General features: G+C 35.7%; 1 protein-coding gene across 5 annotated transcripts in view; it reads left to right on the forward strand.

The window, feature by feature from the left end:
- LOC116344671 (trithorax group protein osa) overlaps positions 1-19,858 on the forward strand; it is a 47,824-nt gene extending 27,966 nt beyond the window's left edge. For 2 of the 5 annotated variants that reach the window (XM_031773314.1, XM_031773319.1), the window contains 15 exons: positions 12,523-12,779; positions 12,865-13,043; positions 13,150-13,290; positions 13,403-13,587; positions 13,669-13,738; positions 13,815-13,970; positions 14,051-14,250; positions 14,344-14,544; positions 14,671-14,887; positions 14,974-15,018; positions 15,087-15,296; positions 15,375-15,662; positions 15,735-16,043; positions 16,146-16,349; positions 16,450-19,858. In XM_031773314.1, the coding sequence (XP_031629174.1) occupies positions 12,523-12,779; positions 12,865-13,043; positions 13,150-13,290; positions 13,403-13,587; positions 13,669-13,738; positions 13,815-13,970; positions 14,051-14,250; positions 14,344-14,544; positions 14,671-14,887; positions 14,974-15,018; positions 15,087-15,296; positions 15,375-15,662; positions 15,735-16,043; positions 16,146-16,349; positions 16,450-18,857 (5,070 nt within the window). In that variant the 3' untranslated portion in view covers positions 18,858-19,858. The remainder of the gene's footprint in view (positions 1-12,522; positions 12,780-12,864; positions 13,044-13,149; positions 13,291-13,402; positions 13,588-13,668; positions 13,739-13,814; positions 13,971-14,050; positions 14,251-14,343; positions 14,545-14,670; positions 14,888-14,973; positions 15,019-15,086; positions 15,297-15,374; positions 15,663-15,734; positions 16,044-16,145; positions 16,350-16,449) is intronic. The other 3 variants (XM_031773317.1, XM_031773318.1, XM_031773316.1) reach the window with 3 other exon arrangements.
- The last annotated feature ends 6,655 nt before the right edge of the window (positions 19,859-26,513 follow it).

Here is a 26,513-nt window from a genome sequence, read left to right on the forward strand (position 1 = left end):
TCGATTGGATTGTTTATCTCTTGTTGCTGCTGCTGCTAGTTTTTGTGATTTTGTTTTTGTGTATTTTGTGTGATTCACTCAATGCTTCGGCAGAAAAAAAAGTATGTGCTGTGAATTGCCGACAATAATAACGAATAACGTTCTGGCGAAATAAAAACGAATGCCGCAATGTGAACAACGACAATCACATGTAATGATCATCCTATATTCGATTCATGAACCATTCAGGGCTCATTATTTGCTTCAGTGAAATTTCACTTTTGCGACGCACTCATTTCTCTGTCACATATATATTCTCATTCTATCTCTGTTTCTCATTCCACTCATTCATTTTGTAGTGTATTCACTTTTAAATGATCGGAATATAAACGCAATTCAATAATTGTTGCCCAATTATCTGTGTGCTGAATTGAAGTATTGAAAAGTTCGAACTCAAATGTGGAATCAATTATGTCGTTTTGTGTCTGAAAACTTGTATACGAGTCAATTTGCGCTCATGTACGCATTCAAACCATCGACTCATACGAAAATGGTAAAATGCCGGCATGCAGCCACAACAACAGCACTTTTGTCGTTTACTCTTGAGTCACCTCTTTTTTTTTGTTACATATATATGCATGCATGCAAGTGATTTTATAACTCAATTCGATTGATGCCAAACTCTGTTTACATTTTGCATCAGCAATCTATATATGCACAAGCGTATAGTAGACGAATGACTTGGCTACGTACGTAATAAGGCAATGAATATTGAACGGACAGTTGGTGCATGTTTTGTGTATAGTATTTATATTTTCGAACGACGAAAATAAAAAAAACAACAACGTGTAACAATTCGTTCGATGCACAGTCAGCCAATGTGAATTTCAATATGCGCTTGTAATCAAATTCAATGTGTATTTCATATACAGTTCGTCTGTGCGGCGAATCGATCAATTTATATTGCTTGAGAACATGTTTGTTGAAATCTGTTAGTCGATTTGCACTCGGACCGCAAAATTAACGAATGCAAAAAAAAATCCATTCGAAACAACAACAATAACACAAAATATCAGAATCAAAAGTAATAATATTTCAGCATAATTTGTTGCTTTTTTTCGTTCGTCAATTTTACCTTGGTTCGACTCAAAATATACGATCGTCAAAGGTAATTACTTAAAAATCATGCACAAACGAAGCCAACGAAAACAGAGAATAGAGAATGAAAACTTAAAAGATAAATAAACAACAAACACCTAACAAGCATGTTATTTAACTCGTTGGACGTACCCATATATACTTGGCCAACGTTCGATATTGTGTAATCGCGGTAAAGCACCTGTGTGCTTCTGCTGGTTGTTGCTTCGTTTATGTTATTTTATTTCTCTCGTTCTTTCTTTCTTTTTTTTAATGGGAATTTCAAAACGCGCTGATTTCAAACACATTTTTTTCATCAGTGATAAAGACATCGCACTGCTTTAAATGTTTCTTGTTGCCTAGTTTTATTGTTGTTACTTGTTTTGTGTCTTTATTCATGTTTTTGAATTTTTTTTCTCTTGTTTGGCGTACATATTTCGAGTACTCACAACTATATGGAGTATGTTTATCTTGTGGCGCTGTCGCTATTGTTGTTATCGGCCAACAACTGAAAAATACCAAAAATAACATCTCGTTGAATTTGCATTGCAAATATAAAAGCAGAACAAACGAGTTGTATGTGTTTAAATCGCATTTATGCGAAGCGCACTATGCGCTTTCGCCCTGTCCTCTGTGTACTCTATTCAAATTGGATTACACGATCGAAATCGCTTCATTTTTCATACTAAAAGCCATATTTAAATGCGACACATTTTCTGTCTCTGTCAGTGTGTATTCGCTTCTTCTTTTTTCAGTACACATTCCTAGTGTTTGCATGTTGTATGCTCTATTCAAAAATGCTTTTATTCATATACAAAGTTATGTTTTTCATCACAGAGATTGAGAGAGATGAATGTGAGCAAAAAAGAATTGAAGGAAAAAAAGTCCGCGATTGCGATATGAATGCGAGAGAAAGAGAAATAGAAAAGACGCTGTATTTTCAACAGCAATTTATTCCCATGAATGAGTAATGTGCATTGAAATATATTCAGAAACACATTTGATTCACGCATGATAACAAAAAAAAAAGTGAAACGAACGACACACATATATGCGCGAAATATTCCGAATAAAAAAACATGTTAGAAAAAGCCGGTCAAAGAGAAAAACATCGAAAACATTCTCGTGTGGAAAGAACCCAATTTCCGTTTGCCAAATTCATACGTATACCAACTTGTGTGTGTGTGTGTCTTCTGTGTGTATTTAACTTTGAAACGCGCGGTAAATAACGTGCGTGTGCACCGAATTTTCGTTATTCGGCAAAAATAAAAGCAAGGAGCACATGTGCTCGCTCCTTCGATGAAAACAGCAGCATCAGCCGCAACGTAAAAAGAGAAAAAAAATGATTGCACTTAATTTCACAATCGCTCTTTTGATAACTGTCTCTGTCACATCACATTCAATACCGTGTGACATTTCTTTCGGTCCGATTTCACGTATGAATATAAATTTCGTGTTCCCCGCCATGGTATGGGATGATGGCATTGAAAGAGTATTACGCGAGAGAGAAAAAAAGGATAAAAAGGCACACAACAAAAGTTTTTGTCATCTGTTGTGCATGTGAAGTCGTACACATTCGTTATTGATGATGGAAAATCCCAACAACAACAATACAAGAACAGTAACTGTGCCATTTTCACCGTTTACATTGCATTGTACATGTAAATGTCATCCATGAATTTGCGGCATATCGGATACGAAATCGAGATCAACACATTAATTTTTACCTACTTTAAATCCATCTGACCAAATCGAAAATCCAAAAGCATTGGGCCACAACACTTTTTTTTGTTTCCTTCAACATTTCTGTTCGCAATCTCTCCGTTACAATTTAAGTGCTCTCTGTCAAAAGCATTTATCAAATCAAAATGAAAATTACTCACACAAAATCCCAAATCTCAGTGGAAAACTTATCAGTTATTGTGTACCATTGGAGTCTTGTTTTCTCGTTTATATCGTACGTTTTCTTTAAGCTTTGCCACTATACCAATATTTCGTTTTTTTATTTTCTTATGCTCACTTTATTTATCACAAACACACGCTGTTGCAATCAAAGCCCTTTCGATTGCGGCAAAAATCTATATAAAACACATGCACATATATTCGCATTATCATCGTACAATACCAGCAATAAAATGTCAGTTTTGTATAACAAAGAAAAGGAAAGGCGGCCGAAGAAAGCTGAAGTATACAAAATACAGACATCAAAACGAAGCGCAAGTGAAAAAGACAGAGAAAGAGAGTGACGGAGCGGGATAGAGAAAAACGATGTATTGAGAAAAACAAATCAACACAAAACAATCGTCAACAATAACAGCCGTACATATGAGACAGTTTGAAATGTGTATGCTTGGCTTGCTTTGTATAAGCTTTTATGGTCTGTTGTGTATGTGTCGCTAATATTCCTCGCATTAATGTGATGGCCATTGTTATTTCTTCTTTTTTTTGTACTTCTCTCCTTTTGGTTGTATTTTTTTCTGCTATCTGCTCTTTATTGCACACGATTACTGTTATTATTGCGTATGCATGTCATTTTGCTGGGTGCGCGATCTTGTTCGCTTGTGCCGCTGTCGCCTCACTTTTGGTGCTTATGGTCGTCTGTCTTTGCTATTGGCATTTGGGTTGATTGATAAAATGCAACGCGAAAAGACATTTAAATTATAATTTAAAATAAATCACTTTGTGTGCATGTGTGACGACATCCACCCCTGACTGAATTTTGAATTTCATTCTACTTTGATTTGAAAATGAGAAATCGATACACGTTTCGATGCACGTTTGCTATTCTTCGTATCAGCCGGCTCACGGTGTGTATGTGTTTTTCTTGTCTTTCTATATATGACAGATAGTGAGTTGGTTGTATTGCACGATACGTGATTTTCTGCACCAGATTTATATCGCTTTATGTTTTCAGGCGATTCATTGTTGCTTGAGAGCTTTATAGTGGTGATGTTGTTGTATCGGTGTCGCATGGCTGCCTGTATTGAAACGAACATCTAATGATGCCTTTAAAAAATTTATTTCACTGTCATAAAACATCTTTGATGACGATATTTTAACGATGACGACTGACGTTTAACAGTTAGCATTTAGCTTGCGTTTCATTCGCTTCATTGGCTTCTTTCATTTTCTCATTTCGCTACTTCTTTTTTTTTCTCGGTCGCTAGTTTTGTTCTTCATCATTATTGCCGGCTGTGTTAATGTTCGCATTATATATGTTTTATGCATTCGAAAAGCTGAATCCATATATCAAAAAAAAAAATGCGAATACATTAATTTGTCATAATCATTTGGCACTGGCTCAACATTCAATTGGCGATATAAAAACAGAAAATTTAATGATATTTGAAATCCCCCAGCATTTAATTGTATTTATTGATTTGAATTTTCTCGCTTTTTGTCACTCATGAACACAGACACATACACATTGTGTGCACATTCGCATTCTCACTCTGTCATGTTTCAGTCATTTCCACAACAAATGAAATCATTTTATGCAATTTTTCCAATGATGAGCTGCATTTTTCCATCTCGTCTCGTTCTATACATACACAAATATAATATGCTAAAAGCAATTAATTTGATTTAAAAAGGCTTGGTGGAGTGTTGTTCTTGTTTTTTTCTGTTTTTTTTTTTATTTTGTTTCATTCGATGCATTTTATCATGACAATTTTTGCTTCATTGAGTTGCATTTTAAAATCGGTTGCACATATACAGTGAAAATTGTAAATAAAATGCCATTCATGCAAATAACAAATCCGTCCATCGATTCTATTATGTTTGCATTTAATTTGGGGACGCGCTGTGCACACGTTTTAATTAAAATTCAATCGATGCCAAAAATAGGCAGCGTGAATGGTGTTTTTCTCTTTTGAAAAAAATGTTAGTGGTGGTGGTGGTGGGTCCAAACAAAAATGATGTTCCTTGTTGATAATTTGGGTTAGCGATTGGGCAAAAGCCATGGGCACAAAAATGGTTTTTAATTGAGTTACAAGCAGTAAACGCTATCTGACGCACACAATTTACAATTGAAACATTAATGTTTTCGATCGGTTTACAATTTTTTTTTTGTCCTTTCTCTTGCGCTCGTTGAACCGTCAAAACCGTGCATGATTTTAATTCATTTTGATCCTCATTAGATAAAATCAAAAGAATGAATTGAAAAAAAGTCGATGCTGAATTTATAACGTCATTGTGAATCATCGTCAATTGCATTCAATTTATTATTCACATTGCTACAATGTACTGATGTACATTCATATTGAATGTATATGTATTACGACGCTGGCTCCAGACAATCAACGTCTGTACGAAGCATTTCTGTGGCAATATCCAAATTGAATAAAGGAACAAAAAAAAAGCATGTGCATCAAGATATCTGCGACAAAGAAGCCCAAGCATAAAAGGTGAACTACAAAGAAAACAAGCGAAAATTGCGCGCGCTCGATCACACGAACGAAGAGGAAAAAAAACTTACATACATTTCTTCGTAAAATTCAAATAATGGGCAGGCAAATAGATGCACAGTCAAAATGAGCCAGAGATTGAGTGAGCGCGCGTTAGATCTACGCGAAGCAAACGAGCAAAAACGAAAAATTATAAATGATGGAAATGAATTAAGTAAGAGAGTGGAAACAATAACAAAAAACAGAAAGACATACACACACACACACACACACACACACACACAAGAATGACGACGATTACGGTGCGGCAACTCAAAATGCGAGCAAGAGCAATTTAAATAGCGCATAGACGAAGATAGAGACATGCAAAACACCAGCACAAATTTCTATCATTTTTCACAAGCCACCACATCGAAAAAGAAGTTAACGCTCGCATTTAAGCCAAAAGAGAACTATAGACATTCAAAAACACAGTGAGAGAAAGAGAGAGAGAGAGAGAGAGAGGGAAAGAGGTGAGGTGGAATTCGCCAGAAGAAGAACGCATATAGTACTCAGAATGACGGCAGTTCGGTGTGGCACACACAAAACAACAATAAAATCATCTATAGCAAAAATAACTATCTTAAAAAGCATTTAAGAGCGAATGCATGCATCGAATATAAACATATAGCGTCGATTTACTTACAACCACTCTCGCACACATACATATAAATCTATATATGTAATCCTCGCTCCACCGACACAACACACAGTGTCTCTCGGGGTACACATAGCGCATTATATAAATATGGATAGGATTCGCGCTATATCTTTATAGCTGAAATTGTTATAAATGTTGCTCGGTGGAGCAGTCGCTTCAGTTCCATTTTTCCGGCTCCGAATGTGCTATGTGTTCTCTTTTTTTTGCTGCTTGCCTTCTTCCGTCGCTGCTGCTGTTGGTTTCTATGTTCAGGTTTTGTTCGTTCCGTTCTGCATGTGGCAGTTATTTTTTTTCTTCTTGCTACTTCTGCTACCCGATTCTATCAGCCCATCTTTTTTCCATTTTAATTTCTTCGTTTTCTTACACCAGCAAATGTACGCTTGGGTTTTTGTTCCATCGTAGTTTCCGACGGCGAAACTACGGAAAATCAACGATGTCAAATTGTATTCAACACTGTATACTATATGTAGAGTAGAGCCGAAATGCGAGCTCAGCGAGCTCGTACTCTCGCTCTTCTTATTGCTGTTCCAAGCACAAAATCCAACAATCCAAAAAGTACACGCATAAGCGATTCTCATTTCATTTGACTTTGGTTCCGTTGATGTGTTCTTGGTTAGTGCTGCTACCGTTTTTTTTCGCTCTGCTTGTCGTTCCTTTTGGCACTAGCTCTCGTTCTTCACCTCTCTCTATCTCCGCGTTGTCTCTATCGGTTTCGTTCACTTTGGTTCTCCGGTAATGTGGCATTTTCATGTCCTGAGAGTGTGTGTAATGCTCGTTATACTCGGTTGTTGTTATAATATAAGAAAATTGAATGTGCATAGCGCGTCACAATGTTTTCAACGAAAACGTTTGTTAGGCGAGAATCGTTCATTCTCTCACTATAGAGCATACCGAAGAAACGAACCCAACTAACGTTTCAATCGCATACAAAAAAAGTCGGGCGTAAAAATTTATCGGCTTCCCGTACATCACACACAATATATACAAAATTGTACGAAGTTGGTGTTATTTCTTCTTTTTTCTTCTTCTTCTTCTTCTCTCGCTCGCTTTGCTATCTACGAATTGAAAATGAACGCAAAAAAATTATATATATATAAAATGAAGAGAGAGCGAGAGCAAGAGACCCGAAGACACAACATCATTCGAGCATCAGCAATAGCAACATCAACTATATAGTATGCAACTCATGGATGAGATGAGATGAGATGCGATTGCGATGTGAGGTTTGTGTATTCGAACTTCGAGTGTTTCGACTTTGACTTTAACTTCATGTAACAGAATGAGCCGAGTTTTCAAGCATTTGACGAGAAAAACATGGTTCGTCTAATGCTTCGAGCTTTGAACATCCAACCAACCGACTGAACATTTAATTCTATTTTGCAAAACGACAACGATGACAACAACACAATGACAATCGAAATGTATTTATGTCTCGCATGCTATGCTATATACATTTGTACAATGTACATATACCGCATGAAGATAGAATCAAGAAGGGAGAGTCCCATCCATTGGAAAATTGGAGGCAAAAATAGAATATGTATATTTTGATTAGTTCGTTATTTTTGTTGTAGCCGCTCGCTCGCTCACTCGTTCTCTCCCCCGATCGGGGAGATCGAAAAATGTTCCGTTGCCATAGTCATTTTAAATGCCCTGCCGTCCGTCTGTTCGTCCATTTCTACATGCATATGGAAAACACCGCAACACCCATACAGAAATACAAACCGAAATTGCGCCAAGTGTTCAATGTTCAATTTTGTTATGTATGGCGTTTTTTTTTCACATCGATTCGGTTATAAATGTTTGGTGTACACTGTACACAGTAAAAGTTGCAAAATACGCGGGTATATCCCTTTTGGTCTCCTTCGCTGGATTTTGTTTTTCAATATCTCTATACACAAATTTTTTTTATGGAATTTCCAATCGTCCTTTATCACCGGTTGGGTGTACAAGTAAATATCGGCAATTAAATTCACAACCATTTCACGAGCAAGCATGTGTAAGCATGAACGCTTTGAGCTCACATAAGATTAATTTATTAAATGACATTGATACACAGGGATAGCGCATATACGCATCCAAATAATATTAGCATTGACGATAAATACACATATAGCAAAATTGTGTACGACACAGTGAAAAAAATGAGAGAAAGAGCGAATAAAATTTGCTTGACTGAACGAACGTAGATATATATAAGCATTCATGTGATGATTTTGTTGCCCTCCGAGGTTCTATAACCGTGATGCATTTAGATCTCTCTATCCCGCTCTCTCTCTCTCTCTCTCTCTCTCTCGCTGAGTACATTTGTGTACACACACACATACACCCAAGCACGCTAACATTAAAAATATATTAACATTTTTAGCGATGGATCATGCGAAAAAAATACTGCAAAATTACTGTACCGCTCGTCATACAATCGAAATGACAGCACTGCAACACTTGAGATAGTATGATGAGAGTGTCACAGAGATAGAGAGAAACAAAATTGTGTTGCATACTTTTTGTTGTTTTGTTGTCGTTGTTGAGTGTATGGTGTATGATGTTGCTGTTTCTGCTGTTTCTATATATTTTTTTCTATCATAATTTTCAACGAAACGAATTATAGAGCATTTTTCATGCGACGTATGACGATGAGCGCTTGTTGGTTAAAATTGTCACTTTTTTTTTTTTGGTATGCATACATAAACATAGACATATAACATTGAACATTGGAAATGGCTTCGGTTTTTGCCGTTGCCAGTAGTGACTTTTTGCTATTTTCGAAATCTAATTAGCTCCACCATCATCATATTTTGCTGCAAAACAAGCTTAACAGACAATAATTTTCAATTCAATATGTGCCGAATTCCACATGGCTGCCACTGCAGATTATGACAAATGAATTCAATGTACAGAACATTTTTAGTTCCGTTCTCCGGCTCAACTCATCTGTATCATACAACTATCACAAAACAAGAAAAAAAAATTGTATGTTTTCATTTTACATATAGACATTTTTAGTTATACAGGGGGGAGGAAAAATTTTTAAGCCTGACATATAGACGGCACTAGTTACAAATTGTTCTTGTGCTGTAATTGACGTACGAACTGTCAATAGTATTGCAGAAAAAAAATTGAGTTGATATCTGTCGTCGTTTGTTTTCAACATCATTGCATACCAAGCAACCTCGATATTTTTGAAAAAATGGATAAAATCGAATATCGTGCGGTGATTAAGTTTCTCACAAAAGAAGGTGTGACACCAAAGGATATCAATGATCGCTTGCGTGCTGTTTATGGGGTCCTTGCCCCATCGTATGCCACAGTAAAACTATGGGCAAAACAATTCAAGTGGGGTAGAGAATCATTGGAAGATGATCCTCATACAGGTCGACCAATTGAAGCAACAGCTTCAGATGTAGTGCAAAAAATTGAACATCACGTGCACGAAAATCCTCGAATGAGCAAGAAAGTGTTAGCAGCAATGTTTGACATCTCAGAGAAGAGTATTTACAACATACTTCATGAAAAATTGCACATGAGAAAGGTTTGCTCGCGATGGATTCCAAGAACGTTGAACAAATCCCAAAAAGAAGAACGAATTGCTGCTGCACACGAGTTTCTCGAGTTGTTGGAATGGAATGAAACGGACACATTTGAAGGAATAGTGACTGGCGACGAAACCTGGATCCACTACTATGATCCAGAGCTCAAATCACAGACGATGGAATGGCACAAACGTGGTGAACCAGCATCGAAAGTGCCACGCAAACAAATTGCCACAAACAAAGTAATGGCCTCTGTATTCTGGGATGCCAAAGGCATATTATTGGTTGAATTCCTTCCAAAGAATACCACAGTCACGGGCTATTATTATGCTCAACAAATGCATAGATTGCGTAAAGCGATCAGAGAAAAGCGTCCTGGTTTGCTCACTCGAAAAGTTCTTCTTTTGCATGACAATGCACCGCCTCACAAATCATTGCTTGCACAAGCTGCCATCAGGGAATGTGGGTTCGAACAACTCCACCATCCACCGTATTCTCCAGATCTGGCCCCCAGCGACTATTTCCTGTTCCCAAACACCAAAAGATATCTGAAGGGGAAGCAATATGAGTCCGAAGAAGAGATATCGAACGATATTTTCAACGTATGGGAGGACAAAGATGCCGAGTGGTTTGAAGGAGGAATTAAAGCATTGAAGCATCGATATGAAAGTGTCATTCGTGTTCATGGAGACTACTTTGAATAATAAATATAGTCATTTAAAAATACAATGTGTGTTTCTATATCAGGCTTAAAAATTTTTCCTCCCCCTGTATATTTTATGATATATGATAAAGTAATGTTTTTTATGTATCCTCTGCTAAAATGAAATCGAACAATTGATTGTCAAGCATTTGAACGGAAGTGGCAACGATGAACAGAATGGTTTGAGAAGAAAGGAAGAGTAAAGAGTTCAACAGAAAATTCCAATTGGAATGAATGGAGAGAGGCGCATGCAGCGCAATACCGCTTTGAAAATCACAAATGAAAATCGCGCGCTTTTTTTTTGTTCTACAGTCGATACATACGTCGATTTTATTATTGAACAATTTCTCTTTCACTCTCTTTCTCCTTCATTCCATTTCGTATTCTATTCTATTCCATTTAACTTCTCTTTAATTTATTTGTTGATGTTGTGTTTTTTTCCCATTCTTTCGCATTACATTCTTCCTTTGATTTTGATCTTTCCTCGCTCTATCGGTGTGTCTGTACATGCCATTCGTAATCATTTTTCTCGATAAAGTTTCACGCCAAATACTCTTGGCACAGTCTCACGTAGATACACGTACACACATGGACAAATGACTCCGTGTATATGGGCATTTGAGTGTGTTCAGGTATCGAATGAGAGGATATGGCTCTTTTTTTCATAAATTGACAGACTTCAAAAGAAGTGAGAGAGAATAATAATAAAAAAAGAAACACATAGCTGACGAGAAGAGTTCTCATTTAATTGAACAACAACAACGACAACGGCAAAAAGCATGCTTGTTGGAATGAGCCGTCATCATAGCCATCGTGCATGTTGGTTGATTCTTTGTTTTTTTTTCCTCTCCACTCGCCCTGTGTCTCTTCATATTCATTTGCACGTCATTTTTCAGAGAAATATTATTTCATTGTATGTGGCCTGATCCGCCGTAATTGATGAACATGAAGCTATAAAGTGGACTGCTAGTACTTGATGCATGTTTCGCTGTTCATTTATATTGTGTTTTTTTTCTGTTCTCTCGCTCTCTTGCTTCGTTGATGTAGTTAATACATACAATATGCTTATTAGACACATTCGCTTAGGTGTTACTGTTGAACATCTGACGCTCATACAATCCCATTTGAGCTAACTAAAAATCAAAGGCACGCAAAATTCCCGAAAAGAATAAGTATGGATGAACACACAAAAAAAATCAAAAACAACAAGACATACAAAACCATTATAGCAACAATTCTCATAATATTGCGAACACAAAGCACAGAGAAGAAGATATGTTAAAAGAAAATGAGTCATAAAGTCATCAGAGAAGCATTAGGTAAACAAAGAGCGAAAAAAACACATCGAAGAGATTCATTTTTGTGAATTAAGGCGCTATTCAATATTGTTGCCGCATTCGTTGTTATTGCCGTCGTCGTCGTTGTTGTTGTGGTTTTTCATTCGTTCGTGCCTGGCTTTTTGAAATCAACTTGACAGGCGGTATGCGAACGCAATGCATGCATGAATCAAAGAATACATAAATGGGATAGTCATCGTAAATAAATCCGTTTGGCATTGCGTATGTATGCAAACGTCTCTCATTCTCTCACTCTCTTATGTAAACACTTTACACTGTACATACGAAGAATTTTAAGTTTTAAATCCAAATGCTTAAAATGCCGGTTATATGTATTTCAATTTGGCATTCATACTTTTATTCTCTCTGTATCTTTGTGTTTTTTTTTTGTTTTTCATTTTCTTTCTCTATCGGTTCGACTCACTTTGCGTTCATTGCTATCTCGCTTTTAAGCGCTTTTTTATCTGCTACAGGCGATTTATTACCCAAACAATTATCGTTCAGAATATTTATTGTTGTCAATGCGTGACACGATATTCATTTCTTGATTCATTGTTTTTGTACGTTTCGGTGTCATGCGATCATTTAACTTTTCTGATTTGACTTTGTATACAATTTGTGTTATTTTTTTTATGCAACATTTTTACATATTTTTCTTGTTTTATTTAATGCACGAGTGACACGTTTTTTTTATTAATCTCATTCTTTTTTCTCTTAATTTTCGCAGGAAATTTGCCAGAACAGCAATGAAAGTAATGCACCTGGGGCAACGACAAATACACCAAATTCAATGACGATGCGACCAACACCATCGCCAACTGGAAGCTCAGGATCGAGGTCAATGTCACCAGCAGTACCACAAAATCACCGACCTCCTTATCAACATCCAGGCGAACAACAACAACCCATGGATCCGAATGCACAGCAACAACGATCTCCGATGATACCGAATGCACAATCGGCCAGCGATTTCTACGAAAAAAGGTATTTATTTCATATCTTCTAAATGTATTCAAGACCAAACACGACACTGATTGGATCTATATTGTTTTCTTTTGTGTGTTTACAGAAATCTTCAAGGAAATTATCCAACACCACCTTCACCACACAAGTATCCGCCACCACCACAAGCAACTGGCCCAAATGCAATGCCACCTCAAGGAATGCCACCCTATGGAAGTCAATCGCAACAATTTCCACAAGGCAACTATCCTGCTCGACCACAATACCCATCAAATTATGGACAAGGTACGAATTATATTCAACAAACTCACATTAGTTTTAATTGTTGCTAAATGGACTAACCTTTTTTCTTCTGGTTTTCCTTTGAACCTTTTTCATTTACCAATTACAGTTAATGGTCCAGCTAACGCACCTCATGTTCCAAATCAAAATCAATATGGCAGACCCATGCCTAATCAAACACAATTCCCACAAGGAAATTATCCGACGCCTCCAACTCCTCATATGCATGGTGCTTATAAAGGCGGTGCAGGTAACTAAAACAAATAACTCTTACAATATTATGCACATAACAACAATTGAAAATTATATTTGCATACGTTTACTAACTTTATATTGCTTTTCTTCCCATTTTTTTAATTTAGTGAATGGACCAGCACCAAATTCAGCACCCGGTTCACCACGTCCATTGAATCATTTGAAACAACATTTATTACACAAAGGTGGTTACGGCAATCAAAGTCCAACATCGCCACAAAGCTTTGTAAATGGACCGGGAATGCATCAACCAATGGGCCCGCCACAAATGCAAGCCCCTTCGCGAATGCAGGTAAGACGCAACATTTCAATTTTAAATTCATGAAGCCGCAATGAAACTTATGAAAATAATCGAAATATTTTATTTTTTTAGGCTCCAGGAAGCATGGGACCACCATTTTCTCCGCATCATAATTCACAAGCTGGAAATACTCATCAAGGCGGTAAGCATCAACACTATTCATCATTTTTTTGATAAAAAAAATCACTGAATAACCGATTTCATATTGATGTTATTAGGTATGATCCCGCTTCCCGAATCACAAGACAATGGCATTTCGTCCGGCTCATCATCATCGTCACAGCATCCTGTAACGTCTGTTATTACAACTGGCCCGGATGGAACAACAATTGATGAGGCTAGTCAGCACAGTACTATTTCCAATGCCTCAGCAGGTAATGCAATCGATTCTTTCCGCATCAACATGAATTTAACATAAACAAATATTTAACCAATAAATAATATCCATTTATAGCATCAGATCCATCAGATCCACAATGCTCGACACCAAAACGAAAAGGAGAACCATATAATCAAAGCCATTTAGCATCGGCTGGCAGCACGCCAACGATGCACGAAGATTTCGAAATGGGATCGCCAACTTGGCCACGAACACCAGCTAGTCCTGTTTTTAATAGCCACACTGAACCAACACCGCATCGATCATCGTCGAAGGTATTAAATATTTTCGATTTTCCTCTATCACTTTTTTATTCATCTTGTTCCACCAATAAATTAAAATAAATGTGTCAATTTCTTTTGTTACAGCAAAAATCGGACAGTCTGTGTAAATTATATGAAATGGATGATAATCCAGAGCGACGACCATTCTTAGATAAATTGCTTAGTTTTATGGAAGAGAGACGAACACCGATCACAGCTTGTCCAGCGATATCGAAGCAACCATTAGATTTGTATCGTTTATACACATCAGTTAAAGAACGTGGTGGTTTTCTTGATGTTTGTAAGGTACGTATAAATGACAGCATTTTTTTGATCAAAGCAATCGCTGTGCTGTGTTTAAACAGCAACGCTCATTCGTTCGGTCGACAATACATCAAACTGACGCATTTTGTTACTATTTCATTTGTACAGGTTCCTAAGAGTAAATTATGGAAAGACGTTGCCGCTATACTTGGAATTGGTGCTAGCAGTAGTGCAGCGTATACATTAAGAAAACATTACACAAAGAATTTGCTCCCATTCGAATGTCAGTTTGATCGTGGCGGCATTGATCCATTACCGCTTATTCAGCAAGTTGAATCAAATTCGAAGAAGAAAACGCCAAAACCCGCATCAGCTCCATCACCAGGTGAGTGTTGAACAAGAGCAAATGTGATGATTGTGCATTTGTTTTAACGATTACTAATTTGTCTTCATTCTTTTTCTTTAATTTAGACGCAAACCACAAAGGTTCATCGAATTCACAAGACTCATTTCAAGGTAAAGAAAATCATCGTCATTTCTATTGTCTTTGAATGATATATAATCGCCTTTCTCCGTTATTTCAGTAGCTCAAATTCAGTCGCCACCTGGTTCAAGTTCTGCATCCATGGATAGTTTTAATGCATATCCGCCACCACCTCAACAGCAGCCGCCACAGCAACAGCAACAGCAGCAACAACAGCAACAACAACAACAACAGACACAACAGCAAACAACTGGCCCAAGCGTTCCGGTTCCACCAAATGCCTATCCACAACCGAACGCTGCAGGTAAAAGTAATAACGCTTTCCATTTTTTCCCATTGAATTCACTTTTCAAATAGATTTACTAATGGAAAAATCATTTTATTTTAGGCGCAACATCAACGCCACAATATCCAGTCGAACAACAACCGTACGGTCCACCAGCTCAACAGCCACCATTTCAACAGCCTCAACAAGGCCAATTTGCAGCACCAAATCGTTATCCACCTTATGGTGATGCTCCTGATGCCAGATATAATCAGCATCAGTCACCACATCAGCCACCGCATCAGCCACCGCCGCCTCCGACTGCTCAACAAAGTGCTACACAAGCACCACCATCTTCCCAAGCTCCATCTGGACCATTGCCTAATGCACCACCTTCACAATATCCACAAGGTAAGGCGATTTAATTTTGCAAAATCAAGTTTTTCATTTTAAAATTGAATTTATTTGCACATTTGAAAACAGGTCCACCGCCACAGCAATTCGATTATCGACAACAAGAACCACCGCAGTCAAGGCGTCATCCAGATTTTGCAAAAGAATCTCAATATTCACCAGCGCCAGCTCCATATAATCAACGGCCTCAGCTTTATCCAAATTGGCAGGGCAATGCCAGCCCATCGCATTATAATCGTCAATATCCTCAAGCACCACAACAATGGGCCAATCAACGATTACCGGGACCACCTGTTGGTCCCATGGGAGCGCCCGTTCAAAATGCTCAATGGGAGCAACAACGTTATCCACCACAAAACACACATCCTCCCTATCCAGGTATATTTGGTATTTTGTCGGCCAACATTTATGAATTTCGTTCAAGAAAATTACGGAAAAAGAACTAACCGAAACAATTTTGTACGCCGACAAAAAATATAGGTAATCAAGTGCAACCACCGCAATGGACTGGCATGAATCAATCACAATTGAGCAATGTTCCTGCCATTCGGCCACCGCAACGTCCTGGTCAAATTCCTGGTAAAAATATTGCAGGTCCAATGCCACCGCCGCAGTTGGCAAAACAAACACAAGTTGCACCATTTCCAAGTGCATCGCCCGCCAAACGTGATATTGTCTTTCCGAGTAAGTAAATAAAATCAAATTCAAAATCAAAACACCCATTTGGCCATTTAAAACAAAATTCATTTCATTAAACCTATATCATTGGCGTATTCTAATATAGCTAAAACTCCTAATGTAGGTGATAGCGTTGAAGCTGTTACACCGTTGCTGTATCGACGAAAGCGGCTTACGAAAACCGACATCGGTCAAACGGATATGTGGCGAATATTCATGTGTCTTCAATCAGGACTATTGTCGGAGAGTACATGGGCATTGGATGTGTTGAACATTTTATTATTCGACGATTCATCGATTCAATGGTTTTCATTGGCATATTTACCCGGTCTGTTGAATATGCTGCTCGATCATTTCCAAAAGAGTTTGACCGATATGTTTGACAGTAATAAGTTTAGCGGACGACCGGCAAAGCCACAATTGAAAGCCGAAAATAATAGAATATTGAGCAAAGATGATGCAATCGTGGATGGCAAGGGAAATGATGACGACGACGATAACGAAGAAGAGGACGACGATGGATTGCTGAAAGATTGCAAAGAATTTGTTGATTTAGGACAAGTTACCAAACAGCCAAATCCAAATGAGCGTTTAGTTGTGTTCCATTCAATGACCAATTATACAATGTGCTCGCGCAAAGGTGTGCCGGTTCGAATAAAAGAAGCCGATGATGATATTTTTGTGCTGGATTCAAAACGAAACTGGGACATTCATGCCGATGTTGATCAACAAATCAACACTGACGCAGAGAATGATGTTTGGTCATATGGTCACATCGAACCCGATCCGTATACGCACATTATTGATCCATTTAAAGGTGAATTCGTAAACATTCCATTTGCAAAATACATTAAATCAAGTGATAGAAAACGAAAAGCGTCGGCCGATGAAACGAACGCCGAAAAGAAAACGGTCACAAGCGATGCACCAAATTCGGCCAATGGTGATAGTAAAAAATCAAGTGTACATAGTCCAAATCCTAGTGTAAAAGAAGAAAAAATTGACGACATAAACGATGAACCAAAAGTCGTTGATGTAAACGATGCCGATAAAGCGGTGGCAATCGAAAAGACAAAAGATATCAAATCGGAGCCAATGGAAACGGATGAGAATGAAACAACAGCAGCGGCGACGAAGAAAACCGACGATTCGACATCGTCAAAAACTAGCGAGAGCAGTGAACCAAGTAAAAAAGAACAATCGCCAATTATGGATAGCGATTGTCGTGAGGTTGACATGGAATTGGAAAAACTATCGAATGGGCCACAGAGCAATGATGCAACTGCCAATGTAAAAGAGAGCGAAAGTATAAAGTCTGACAATACAACGAACTCATTCGACGTGAAGAAAACAATTCAAGATCCGGCTGAAACATTAAAACGTCGTCGCATCGGCGATTTCGAAGATGAATGCTATGCACGTGATGAAGCCTCTCTATATTTAATTAGCGAAAGTCAAGACACTGTTGCACGACGCTGTATATCAATATCAAACATTCTACGAAATTTGACATTTGTCCCCGGCAATGAAACTGTATTCGCCAACTCTGAAACATTCCTAGCCATTTTGGGTCGAATTTTATTATTGCATCACAAGCATCCGGTGCGAACACAAACCATTCGCAATTACGATCGTGAGGATGATAACGATTTCTCTGATTCGTGTAGCAGTTTACAAGGCGAAAATGAATGGTGGTGGGACTATTTGATTCAGTTACGTGAAAATATGATGGTGGCCGTTGCCAATATTGCCGGTCACATGCAATTGACCAACTATGATGAAATCATCGCACGACCATGCCTTGATGGTTTATTACACTGGGCCATATGTCCGTCGGCCCACGGACAAGATCCATTCCCGTCGAGCGGTCCAACATCGGTATTATCACCACAACGATTAGCATTGGAAGCACTCTGCAAGATTTGCGTAACCGATGCAAATGTTGATTTAGTGATTGCAACACCGCCATTCTCACGCCTCGAAAATTTATGCTCAGTACTAACTCGACATTTATGCCGAAATGAAGATCAAGTGTTGCGTGAATTTTCCGTTAATTTATTGCATTATTTAGCATCCGCTGAAAGTTCAATGGCACGAACAGTTGCACTGCAAAGTCCATGCATTTCGTATTTGGTGGCGTTTATCGAACAAGCCGAACAAACGGCATTGGGCATTGCAAATCAACATGGCATCAATTATTTGCGTGAAAATCCCGATTCAATGGGAACGAGTTTAGATATGCTCCGAAGAACGGCTGGTACACTATTGCATTTGGCTCGGCATCCAGATAATCGGCCGCTATTTTTACAACAAGAACAACGTCTGCTCGGTCTTGTGATGAGCCACATTTTAGATCAACAAGTTGCATTGATCATATCGAGGGTATTGTTTCAAGTGTCACGTGGCGGTGGTGCATGTGAATCGCCTGCAAAAAAGGTGAAACGACGTCCGTTACCACAAAATTCTGCCACAAAATTAGTTCCAAATACTGAATCATCAATTCCAGTGTCATAATATCCAGCAAACGATGTACCACATTCATCCCAACCAGTCTGTGTTCCTTCGACAAATAGAAATGTTTTGAACGTGTAATATATAGCTTGAAGGATAGACGCATATGCATCCGATCCATACATTGACACATATTCTCTCTCTTACACACACATACATACACACAAAAATACAAATATTTGTAGTGCGATATAACAAACCAGTAGACCGTGTTATGTTCACGACATTTTCTTTTTCCTTCTAACAAAAAAAAACATGTGCATAAATCATTTGCTATGTGACATTGAGTGGACAAACAACCCGTTAACCAGTAAGGAGTTGATATAAATTAGTGAAGGAATAAAAAAGAGAAACTTGTATTGCTAAACACAAACTATAAAAAAAAAAAACAATTTATAAAATGTAGTCTCTAAGCCAAAACGCTATTCGGATTTGTACTTTAAAGAAAGAAGAAGAAAAAACCATTAGAGAGATCTGACAACACAAAACATACAAAGAATATTATATTATACGTATATTATAATTGATATTTGAAAAAAAAAACGAAAAGCGTGCATGCAAAAAAGCGAACAGAACACTGGTCAAATTGAAAATTGTTCACGGGGCAGATATTATATTTGGGAAGCAAATTATTATGAAAACTGCAAGTTAAATATAAGAAATTTAGTTCGTAAGCTAGTGAGAACACACGCAAGATAAAGACACGATATGCATTTGAATTAGAGTGACGACAATGCCAACAATAACGACAATGACGACGACGATAGCTATGGAATCAATTATAGACAATTCCATAATTATATATGTGGTGACATGTATCGTGTTCTAAATAATTACTGGCTTTGTGTCGATACCTCCTATCTTTTCGACTACCTATCTAACACTCACACACCCCCCACAAAATGCAAAAACAAATAAATGATATATAGATATATAGTGAAGTGATCGACTCATAAATAACAATTGTAAATAGAAAACATAAACAAAACGAAAAAAAAAAAAATGAAACCAACAACAACAAAAGCATGATCTAATTCCTAAAGAAATGGATTCAGCCGGCACATTTTTCTTCGATTTTTTTAAAGACTCCTTAGTTTCGTCCCATAGAGCACGTAAAATGTGTGACAGAATATTACATTTTTTTTTTATTTGAAAGGATTTTTTCGAGTTTCGTAGTTTTTCTTTTAATTGTAAACTATTTAAAAAAAAACCAATTGATAAACATTTTGTGGTCTGTATTTAAAAAAATCCCAATTTATTTTTGGACCAAAATGAGAGCATAAATCACGGCAACACCATAACAAAAAATATGTTAACAATCGAATCAAATTTCGATCAAACGAAAAGAAATGACGATAGAAAACGCGTTTTTTTTTGCAAAATTGCAAAATAATGAACTCCCCTTTTGATGACAAAAATAAAAGAATAAAAACTATTTAATGCATAAAAAAATGAGACAAATGAAAACAGGGATTGGATTTATAAATTTTAATATTTAATTGTCGTAGAAATTTAATTATTTTAAATTGCAAAAAAAACTCTATGAATTACGAAAAATTTGTAAATTAAATTATAGTGTGGAAAGCATGAAAATTGTCACATCGTATACAAAACAATATTGAACAAAGAAAAAAGTGACTCCTTTTTCGGTTTGCTGAAGGAACAATAATAACCAAACACTCTCGAGCCCGAATGACCGTTTGTTAATTAAAGTGAATGTGCGTTTGTTCATCTGTGTTTTTTCTTAATTTAAAATTTCACAAACAAAATTCAAGCGATGTTCAAACACACGGTAAATTATTTATTAACCAATAAAATGTTATTCACAAGTAAAAACATACACGAATATTTCGAGTGTGAGTGCAAAAAAGATACGAAATGAACACATTATTTTGTATAGATAGCATGAATACGGGAATTTTTTTTTGAAGTGATTTCACTGCCAAACACCTCCAAATATGTGAAATTCATGAAAAAAACACCGAGGGCAGTCGACATGTCGGCTTGACTTATGAGCGCACTTCATTTCATCATTACGAACAATATTTAAAATGAAAAAAAAAAAAAACCATTAACAATTTAAAGTTTACACTATATATTCAGCACAAAGAAAGAAAAAATATTACAACGAGTGATTACGAGTTGCATTTCACATAGTATTCAAGTTGCGGCTAATGATAAAAAAAACATGAAGTTTTAAACAAACTCTATTTAGAAACGGGCAGATGAATTGTTTTGTAAAAAGTAGCCTAATCTATAAGTGTCTATCCTGATTTTAATGGAAGATATGATTAAACCGCACAACAAACACAAACAAAAATTATTCTATCGAAATATATGGAGAAAAAAATTGTGGCAAAGTCATAAACCAGCTGCCCGATTTTGTGTATTTGTGGTGGAAAAAATGAGTAGCCAGGGAAAATGATGATGAGTATTAATTAAAATTGAGCGAAAGCTTGAAATTGGAAATCAATAAAATTGACAAATTTTTGACATGATAGAATGAATGTGGTATACAATGACATTTTCAAACTGGTGGTTGCTGCGGTGGTTCCTTGTTAGCGCATTCGTATATTGGTTGTCAACATTCGTCAATCTTAATGGTGTCCAATTGAACTTCTATCGTATGTAATTGTTTGAGCAAATGAAAAAAAATAACGCATACATCTTATAATATATAAAAGAAATAAAGCTATTATGATTATCTCTGCGACATAAATTCAAGAGAATTTATATCGAAAATTGAACTGCATCATATAATTCAAAGTAGGCAAGCAGAATACAAACCAATGGTGATACTTAACAATGATTAAAGTAGAATTCACTTACACGCTGACGTGTGGCAAATTGCTGCACTTTTTGTAGGTGAAATATCAGGAATTGTGAGAAATTAAATGGGTGCATTCACATAAATGATCCAAAGCAAACAAAACAAATAAATAAATTTTTAGAACAAGTGACAAACTAATGAAATATAAATGTTGTTGAAATGCGCTAAATCCAATAGCCGATTGGTGGCCGGCTCAATGGATTCTAGCGCTGGCCGATCGAAATTGCCATAAATGGCATTATGCGACGAATTCGAAAGACAACAATTGTTAGAAACAACAACAACAAACATAAATTGTACAGAAAAATTTATAATTTTAATTAATTATTGAGTCTCGAATGAAGATTTGTGTGTCATTGAGAAATTGAAGATGTAGAAGAAGAAAAAAACGTGGTGATGTTTAATTTACTTAAAAGATATTCACAAAGTATATGGAATAAATGTAATTTGTATATGAAAAAAACCCTAATGTAAAACAAATCAAATGAAAGCGATATGGATGCGAACATTTTCGTCTAGTATTTATCGTATGATGGCCGGAATGGTCATTGTAAGTGGAAAATAATATGTTTATTTTCAATTGAATCGGCATTATAACATCTGTACGTGTGACACATGTGTTGAAGAAAACAAAAATAAATTTATTACGTGACTCCATATGAAAATTAATTCTTCTCACAGACTTAATTACACAGATAGAGATTAATTGTTACATGTCACGATGAACCATTTCGACATTGACATTAATCAATAGTTTCAATTATCGGTTTGTTGTGCTGTTGCGTGCGTTGTTCCTTTTTAGAATTGATTTTTTTTTATTGCCGTCGCCGCCCTCTTTGCACATATTTATCTGATTTATATTTAGATGAACAGCGAGTAGATTCAAATATATATGGTGGTCGCTACTCCATTTGTCATGAATTTAATTCAGAACATTCTGCAAACATGTATTTCCATGCAAAAATAAATACATGAGGCAAACCGATGAAATTGGTCGACAGAAAAAAACAACAATGAAAAAAAGACACACAACAATTTTTCTGCTTTCGGTGTGTTTGCCGCTCGATTGATCTAAATATTTTGTAAAATATATTAAATGATGAAATAAATACAAGAAAAGCAAATGGCTTTCTGAACAAGAAAATGAATCTATCACAAATTATAAACGTTTAGAGATTGTGAAACGTGGAATTAAAAAAGAAAATGATCCAAACACACCGAACAGATATAAAAAAAAGTGGAGTAGATAAGATAATAAGAATGAAGCAAAATTGTATGCAAAAAAAACTATTAAACGCGTTCAAACAAAATAAAACTGAACGAGTAACGGGGAAGAGAGAAAAAAAATTAGAGAAGAAATAAAAACACAACAAACATATATAGAAAAACACCTTCTTTTTTTAAAAGAAAAAATCTAATAATCTAAATGTAATTAATTCATTTTTTTTTTCTTTTTAAAGAATATTTTTTTTAGTTTCTATTCAAATAATGAATTAAATTGTATAAGATAAATGGTGGATTAAATAAATTATACATATTGTATACTAAATAAAATTGGCGTTTTTCTTCTTTCATTACAGAGGATTTAATCATTTTGATCGTATTTAAATTTTGATTTTTGAAAGTATTCATTTTCAGCAACTTGGCACGGAATTTTTAATGGATTTTATTGTGGACCAAGAGCCACTCCAACATTTTTCTTTATGTCAGAAAATTATTTTGAGCCATGCAGCTAGACATACACTAAACGAATAATTTTACTTTTATTACTTCAGCCACCCATTTCGCGAAATCTGCACTATTATTCGCGGATAGAAAACACATCAATTAATAAAGCGAGCTGCATGTTTGATTTTCTGGAATAATTTTTGTTTTTGCTCAAAGATTCTTCGGTTAAAATTTCTGCATGAAATTCCTCATTGTTTACAAAATCTACATGAATGAATTATGAAAAAAAAAACTATCAACTTTTTGTCAGCTTTATGTCTGAAATTTTAAACATCGACTATTTATCCTAAAATAACACTAAATAATAAAAATCTGCACTTAAATACACATATTTATTGTTTTCTGCATAAACAAAATTACATGTTTGTAGGAGTAAGGTTATCCTCAATGACTTGCTCTATTATCAACCAAATATTGTTGAAATCAATAGAATTCGTTCAGAACTATCTGATTAAAGACAAAATTGTGCTTTGCAAGCAGAAAAACCCACAATAATGGCTCACTTCTTAAAATATAGCATTTCCATGAAAAAAAACCCATCTTTGTAACTTTACAAAAACCAAAAAGACACCAAATTAATTATTTCTCGTCTATTTTTGGGTGTATGTTATAGTCGAATGTTCAAAATACTTGAAACGTACAACAATTGGTTGGATGGATTGAGAGAATGTTGAAAGAAATCGACAAATCGGTTTGTCAAAACATGATTTTGAAGGTTCGACACATACTGAGAAAAATCGAAGACAATGGCCCGTTCAGTGTAAAGTGAATGTGCTATTCGATGAATAAAGGTTTATACCAATAAAAACGAATTTAATATTGTGTGTTCGTTGTTCAAATGGCAAACGTCTGAATTTAGTGCAAATACATTTGAGACATATGTTAGAATGCTTGTCAAATTCAAAGATTTCGATATGTTTGCATAGATTTTTGAGGGTGCCGAATCGATTTTGTTAGGTCCTCAGTACCATGAAATAAGAATATGTTGTATTTATAATCTGAAATTCACAAAGAAATTGTACCGATTTTCATATTTGATATTCCTTTTAAATGAATGTTAATACCTTCTTAAAAACTTCGCGAGTACAACGTGTACCGAAGAGTCCTTCAAGATGCACATTTTTCTGTGCCACAGCAAGCATCAGAGGTATATTCTCCTGTAGATCCAAAGGAAGGTTATACCAAGAAATTTGATAAATATCGTCGGCAATGTCCTCGAATCGTTGCGTAAACCGGCTGCCATAATGACAAAAGAAAAATAACCAGAGCACAGCTACCATAGCAGGACCTGAGACTTGTAGAATGCGAACATAATTCTCATTCGTAATTAGCTTTAATAAGAAAGTAAATAAAATTGATATCATAATTGAAAAGAATGTAAAATCTTATTTATTTTTTGTTGATAATCACCGAATTTATCTGCAAGTATAAACTGCAAAACGATATACACGCAAATATTAAATAAGCAAATACTATGCCACTGATCACATCTGAAAAACGACTTGTTAATCTGAACGAATAAAGAAATTATTAGAATATTATTGTTCATTTAATTGGCACAATACTCAACGCTCTTGCTTCAGAATGGAACAAAATGATGTCAATGAGTTTTTCCTTCATTTGAACTTGTTCCATATCGGTTGGCTCTTTGATTTCCTCTCCAATAAGATCATTATTTATCTGACATAGATTTTCTTCAATGTCCAAAACAAAATCAGTAATAAAAATACTGAAACCAAGCGTAAATATTAGTATTATGGTAAAGAGTTCGCCCATGCAATAAACAGTTTGGCCTTCAATCAGAGCGCATGCTAAGTATCCAACTGGTTTTGAACAATTGAAAGGAAATCTATAAACGATAATTTTTTTGAGAAATATTATCAAGAAGACATTCGATTTTATCAAATAATTTCTTACGTTGCTGGATAAAAGAGTTGAAACGTTTTTTTCGATGTTTTATTTGACGTAACGTTCATATATAAAGATAGCACAAATGGGAAAAACACATAAAATGGTGCTATGATTTTCATTAATATGAAATGTGACTTTGCAGTCAAGGTTTCAACTATATCATTAGTTTTCTGGTAAAATATTTGGTTGATCGTACTACGGCATCCTGTTTTAACAATTTAAAAGAAAGTATTTTTGTATTTATGTGTAATGTTATTATCTCACATCGAGTTCGGAATTTAAAATTTTTGTTTGGACCATAGACTTTCAAAAAAAAAACCTAACATTTGACATAAATAAAATCATTTCAAAAAATTGCCTCAGCATAATTTAGTTTTGTTGCATCGATCATGATAATTCTTAAGATTTTTTTTAACTTTTGAAGATAAATTTTTAAGAGCATTTACTATTACATTCACAATAATAATTGTGAAAATATTACTAAATGTTTTTAAGTTTCAATCTAAAATGTACTTAGAGCGATTTATAAAAATTCCAATTCCTTTAAACAGTAATATGAAAAAATCTTACTTTTCTCAATTATGGCATCAAGCTTATTAAAAAATTGGGCGCTTCGATTTTGTTGCCATAAGAAATTCGAATACCACGCAAGCATCAACAAAGAACATGAAATATAATAGAAACTTTCAACATATTCGTCAAAAGTTTTTGCGGTGAATGCAAAAAACCAAAAAGTTGACAGAAAACTTATTGAAGCAGATTCAAAGTAAATGCAATTCATTATAAGGTGCAATTTTTTCGTCCGATTATTCTTCAGAATTCCAATTAGGAACATGTATTCCTTTACCAATGCCAATGCTATCATTTTGTTCAATTTCGAAACAAATGAATCAATATAAAAAAAATATAATATGTTTAAAAGTGACTTTCTGTTTATTGCTAAATTGAATTAATTTATGTGCACTCTCTTGAAGAGATAAAATTTGACTGGAAGTGTGATACGTGCGTATGAGAACACCATCGAATTGAAATATAATGAATGAAATGGAACCGCACCTCCTGTCTTCCCCCGGGTGACGCCCCTGAAAGAGGTATAATTTGTCTACAAAAATACTGTAAAAAATACTATTTGCATGTAAATTAAACGACGTAAGAGACTCTAAACTTATGAGATTTTTTGATTTTCCCAT

The sequence above is a fragment of the Contarinia nasturtii genome, unplaced genomic scaffold (assembly GCF_009176525.2).
Source record: "Contarinia nasturtii isolate CC-2019 unplaced genomic scaffold, AAFC_CNas_1.1 Cnas_scaffold_1101, whole genome shotgun sequence".
NCBI lineage: Eukaryota > Metazoa > Arthropoda > Insecta > Diptera > Cecidomyiidae > Contarinia > Contarinia nasturtii.